Source organism: Zingiber officinale, chromosome 2B, assembly GCF_018446385.1.
Source record: "Zingiber officinale cultivar Zhangliang chromosome 2B, Zo_v1.1, whole genome shotgun sequence".
NCBI lineage: Eukaryota > Viridiplantae > Streptophyta > Magnoliopsida > Zingiberales > Zingiberaceae > Zingiber > Zingiber officinale.
Window position 1 is genome coordinate 139,746,014 of NC_055989.1, and position 6,227 is coordinate 139,752,240.

The 6,227-nt window shown below is 33.7% G+C and overlaps 1 protein-coding gene across 1 annotated transcript; it reads right to left on the reverse strand.

The window, feature by feature from the left end:
* Positions 1-2,146: 2,146 nt before the first annotated feature.
* On the reverse strand, positions 2,147-5,785 carry LOC122048780. The gene is made up of 4 exons (XM_042610302.1): positions 5,655-5,785; positions 4,287-4,468; positions 3,737-3,840; positions 2,147-2,777 (listed from the first exon to the last, which is right to left on the reverse strand). Exons 1-4 carry the CDS (start codon positions 5,783-5,785, stop codon positions 2,715-2,717), a joined length of 480 nt encoding a protein of 159 aa, XP_042466236.1. The 3' UTR covers positions 2,147-2,714.
* Between the last annotated feature and the right edge of the window lie 442 nt (positions 5,786-6,227).

Here is a 6,227-nt window from a genome sequence, read left to right on the forward strand (position 1 = left end):
AGAGTTGCCATATACTCTTCTTGATCATTAAAAGTCCATCGACTTACCCTGCTATAGTCACTGTTTCATTGGGATATTTCCCACAGTGTGTCTAGTCAGTGCAGATTAGTTGTCCCTTTGAACCTAGTTCTTGGGATCTCCAGTCAGCATAAGTTGGGTGTCCTCTACACTGATCGCTGACAACGACATCAAGCCCATTCCTCGTGAGGAGCTTGCAACTAACTCTCGATTTAACCCTTTGGTTAGCGAATCTGCTAGGTTATCCTTTGACTTCACATAATCAATAGTGATAACTCCCGTTGAGAATAATTGTCTAATGGTATTATGTTTACGACGTATATGTCTAGACTTACCATTATACAAATGGCTATGTGCCCAACCGATTGCTGATTGACTATAGCAATGTATGCAAATTGTCAGCACAGGTTTCAGCCATTGTAGAATATCTTCTAAGAATTATCGTAGTCATTCAGCCTCTTTACCACATTTGTCAAGAGCTACAAACTCAGATTCCATCGTGGATCTGGTTATTACGGTTTGCTTAGAGGATTTTTAAGAAATGAATGCACCTGCTAGAGTGAAGATATATCCACTCGTAGACTTAGAGTCTTTTATACCAGATATCCAACTTGCATCACTGTATCTTTCGATCACAACAAGATATCTTGTATAGTGCAGTCTATATTCACGAGTATATCTCAAGTACCTCAGTACTCTTGTTATCCCTTTCCAGTGCTCAACACCGGGATTACTCATGTATCTACTCAGTTTGCTTACTGCGTAGGCCAAGTCTGGTCGTGTACAACTCATCAAGTGCATCTGACTTCCAATCACTCGAGAGTACTCTATCTGAGAGATACTTTCACCTCGATTTTTCGATAGATGTTGACTCGTATCTATCGACGTTCGTGCCAATGCAGTATCACTCTTGGTGAATTTCTCAAGAATTTTTTTTCACGTAATGGGATTGACTAAGAACAAGTCTTTCTGTTGTTCTAAGAATTTTGATTCCTAGAATCACATCAGCTAGGCCCATGTCCTTCATATTAAATCTTGAGCTCAACATACCTTTTGTGGATTGTATTATCTTATCATTACTTTCAATGATAAGTATGTCATCTACATAGAGGCACAAGATGACATAGTCACTCTCTGTGGCTTTCATGTAGACACATTTATCACATTCATTGATTTTGAATCCACATTCCTTCATGACATTATCAAATTTTTCATGCCACTGCTTTGGTGCTTGTTTCAAGCCATATAATGACTTCACCTATCTACAAACCTTGTTTTCCTGTCCTAGTACAGAAAACCCCTCAGGTTGCTCCATGTAGATCTCCTCTTCTAAATCTCCATTTAGAAAGACAGTCTTTACATCCATTTGATGTATTTCGAGATTCCATAGAGCGGCGATAGCCAACAATTCTCTAATTACTACTAGAAAAAACACTTTTTGAGACACAACAAAATATGTCTTAAATTATAAATTTGATGTCTCAAAATATTTTTGAGACGGCTATGAGACAGTAATGTAGTCGTCTCCAATACAAGCGTCTCAAAAAAATATTGAGACAGTTGTATCGTCTCAAATGTTATTTAAGACGGTGATGAGACGATTGTTCAATTATCTCAAAAATATTTACGATAGTTATTTTTTGTCTCAAATGTTATGTCTTATCTTGTGAAAAATAACTAAAGACACTAAATTAAGACGATAATGCGCCGTCTAAAAAAGAAGTGAAGACAGTAAATTATTGTCTCTAATATTTTAATTTGTTAGATGCATCATTTATAACAAAAATTAATAATCTTAAAATAACATTTACTATACAAATTAATCTAGATCCGATCTGATTTATTGAATTATCATTTCAAAACAAAAGGAAAAACTCTCTCTTCATAAATTAAAAGTGATATACATAAACAAAATTCTAATATTTTTTAACTTACAAGTTAATACATAGGTTTCATGTCAACATTCATCCAATAATAAAAATATCTACATATCCATCATTAATTTGATAAGAAAAAAAACTAATATTCTCATGAAAGTTACAGAAGAAAAAACATAAAGAACAACTCCTCATCATCTGGAGATAACTTCTATAATCCTTCTTCATCATAATCCTGAACACTAAAAAAATTCTTATTAGAGATAAAGATGATTTAGAATATATATTATTTAGAAAAATCAATAAATAAAATTGTTCAATAAGAAATCTCATCATCTAACACATAATCCTCTTTCTTGCAACTATATATATATATACACAACACAAATAGCCCCAAGTTAAATAAACCTCTTCATCTCGTAATAAGAAATGATGATTCATGTGTTTATCAATATCTTTGTGCCTTTCAAGTTGTTGCACCTGTAAAATAGATTTATTTACAACATAAAAATATGTACACTATATAGCCAAAATTGTTAATAAAACCAAAAAAACCTTGTGAAAACCACTACTAATGTACCTGTTGGTTACCCAATCTTTATACATGTAAAATAGTATTATCTACAATCTAAATAAAAAAAAATAGTGTACGTATATCAAGAGCTTCCTCACCTTCGGCAAGGTCTTCAAACTTTTGGGACCTGACGAAGGCAAACAACATAATCGAGCCTTCAATTAGCAGCCACTTTACGACCAACTTGCACAAATAGGGTCTTAAAGGTCTACTACTTACACTAATCGATAGAAGAGGTCACCTAATCAATGCTTGATGATGCTATAAGTGATCTTTTGACCATTAGAACCTGCTCCTCTCTCGACGGCCTAGTAAAAAAATAACAAAATATACAACAACTGTAAATCTTGATCCACGAGATTTAAAACAGGAAGTAGTCTGGAAGTCTTGGACTACTAGTTGAAAAGTGAAACAAGAGACCAATATATGATTTTAATAGAAAATCTTGCGACAATTCAAATTATCTTGTGAGTTGTGGTTTGATAAAAAAAAGCTTCATAAATTTAGATGAGCGAGCTACTATTAATTTTAGCTTAGCTCAAGTATTTTGGACTAGTAGTTAGATATGATAGCTGGTCAGTTCTTTCATGTAAATGGTAAAATATATCATAAGCTGAATTAACTATCCCACAAATGCATGTGAGCCTATTAATGATACGGTCAGAGGAGGGTGAGAAGTGATAGTCAAAACAAAGAGCTTAGGCAAGGTGGCTTCTAACATATTTCTGGTAGGAACAAAACCTAGAACCTAGAACACACAAAAACTAGAAAGGTAGGACTGGTCCATTGGTGTGACTTGAGTTAAATGGATTATGTATGTATGTATTCTCTAAAATGACACGTATTTTGGTGGAATTGGTTCATTTCTATATAAGAACTTTCTAGTTATAAGTGTGCTTGGGATGGTACAATTTCAGAATGGGTGATCTCATAGGAAGCTCATCAACTTGGAGTCACATTCCATGTGGTGCAATTTTAGGATGAGTGACCTCTTGGGAGGCTTCTAACCTATATGCCATATTCCATCACAGGATAAAATTGTTAATGATGTAATAAAATGCTGATTAAACTTGACAATACTTCAATGTTGTTAGCACATGAAGTTACATGTCAGTCTGATAATGAAAGGGCACTATTATACTCGGAGGTCAACTGACTAATGTTGGGGTCACAATTGAGCATCAAATCAGAGCAACAAGGATAAGCTAATAATCAAAACAATAGATCATAAATTACTATAAATTAGTAGAATAGAGCAGATGAGTACCTGATTCGCCAAAGTGTTGAAGTGAATAATGTTACGCATCATCCAAACTAATTTGTAGAATGGGCAGAACTTGTCATATCTATTGCAGAAGTTGTTGATTGGTACTTGACGAGACAAAAACAATTATGGTAAAGTTATGCCAATGACTGATTGTGTCAAATACAACTTATGGAGTAAATGCATTCTGGGTAAGATAATCTTCACACAGAAGATTAGCAGTCTCCAAGGTAATCTTATCTGTTTCTGCAAATGCATCTTTACCAACTAGCTGCAGTACCAGAGACAAAATTCAAAACAAATTTTTATGTAGTTTGGTCTTTCATAACTAGATAAAGAAACTCCAAAAATCAAAATTTCCAAAACTATGTTAGAGGTTCCAAAAATGCATCATTTTTGGACATTAAAATACCATGTAAATTGATTTATTGTTTCATCTCTAAACATTGTTCCAAGTCCAATATCCTATATCAAAATCCAGAAAAAAAAGCTATCGGAGGCATAATTTGAGGTTAGAGGCATATATCCTATATAAACATAGAGCCATGATTACCTCTGGATGAATCGGCGCTCCGGCGTGGCCTGATCGGGCAACTCACGGGGTGGGCATGACAAGGCGAGAAGAAGAAGAAGAAGAAGAAGAAGAAAGCAGTGGAAGCGGTGGTAGCGGCGGGCAGGCACAACAGGGCGAGAAGAAGAAGATGATGAAGGCGGTGGCAGCAGCGGCGGTAGAAACTACGACAATGACGATGGCTTTTAGGTTTCGACGCGTGAGAAGATGAGAAGACGAGACGTGTTAATAGAAATTTAGGACTTAGTTTTAGTTTTGATAAAATAATTTATTTTCTAAAATATAATTATTAAAAAATATAATATAATATAATAAAAATTCATTTTAAATTTTAAAAAAATCTAAAAAAATTCTATATAATCATATAAATTTATTTTCATATTAACTATTAATTATATTATTATTATTTTCCTAAATAAATTTAATTAGATTATATTTTAATTAATTTTAATTAATATCATCATCCTCTCTCTCTATATATAATAAATTTATTATTTATTCTTATTATTATGGTAGTGTTTTAGACATATCCATAAAAGTTGGTATGTCATTAAATATTTAATATAATTTATTTTCATAATTCTTAAATTATCAATGTTTAATCACAAATTATAATTAAAAATTTTAATTAAGTTAAATTTGTAAATGTTTTTTTCTAATATTATTATTGTGTGTGTACATCCACATCGCGATCGTTCTATGAAATGATATGAAATTAGAATAGCAGAGTCTGTGACGGTTATCGCAACCGTTCCAATGAATCATATTCAAGATAAATTGAGATAAATATTTTTTACCGTCTTATTTGAATGTCTTATATAATTATATTTTTAACCGTTTTTATTACATGTCTTATTAATTGAATTTGAGACAAATCTTAAATACTGTCTTAAATTTAATGTCTCAATATAAAATTTTGAGACATCTATTATTACTGTCTTAATTACTTAGTATTTGAGACAAATTTTGTCATTGTCTTAAACTTTTTGTCTCAAAAGCCTAGTTTTCTAGTAGTGTAATGGAAGTTATTCTCGACACCGGAGAATACGTGTCAAAGTAATCAAGACCTTCTCGTTGTCGGTATCCTTTGATTACTAGTCTGGCCTTATACTTATCAATCGTGTCATTTGACTTCATTTTCTTCTTGAAAATCTACTTGCAACCTAGTGGTTTACTTCCCGGAGGAAGATCCACAAGTTCCCAAGTGTGATTTTGCAAAATAAATTCTATCTCGGATGTAATTGCCTCTTTCCAGTAGGGTCCATCAGAAGAGTCTACAGCTTTTGTGTAACTTCAGAGCTCACTCTCCAACACAAAAGTGATAAAATCCGATTTATAGGATTTTTATACCCGAACTCTTTTTCTCCGTCTAGGCTCAACCTCCATAGGTTCCTCATCATCAACATCTTCTTCTTGGCCTTGTGTTTCATTTGCCCATTTTGAGGAGTTAGCATCCTCTTGGGTCTTATACGGAAACGCATACTCGAAGAACAAGGCATTTCTCGATTCGATTATCGAGTTCTTGTGTATCTCCGATATGTGTGACTCATACACACAAAATCTATACGCAGTGTTGTTTTGTGCATATCCAATAAATATGCAATTAACAGTCTTTGGTCCTATCTTAATCCTTTTCGGATCAGGCATGTAACGACCCGCCTCCTACTGACTAGGCTGCGAGGCCGGTCGCTACAGTTATGCTGTGCTGGACTATTAATGCGGAATGAAAACTGGCTAATTTAAAATTTTACTGAACTAAATGCTGTAAAGTTTAACTTAGTGTTCTGGGTGTACCTAGGAGTTGTACACATATTAGGGAAGGTGTTTACAACTGATAATAAACTTCGGATCGATCCACAGACCGATCTACTGATACTGGCACCGTAGGAAACTCCGGATCGTTCAACCGACCGATCCATTAAC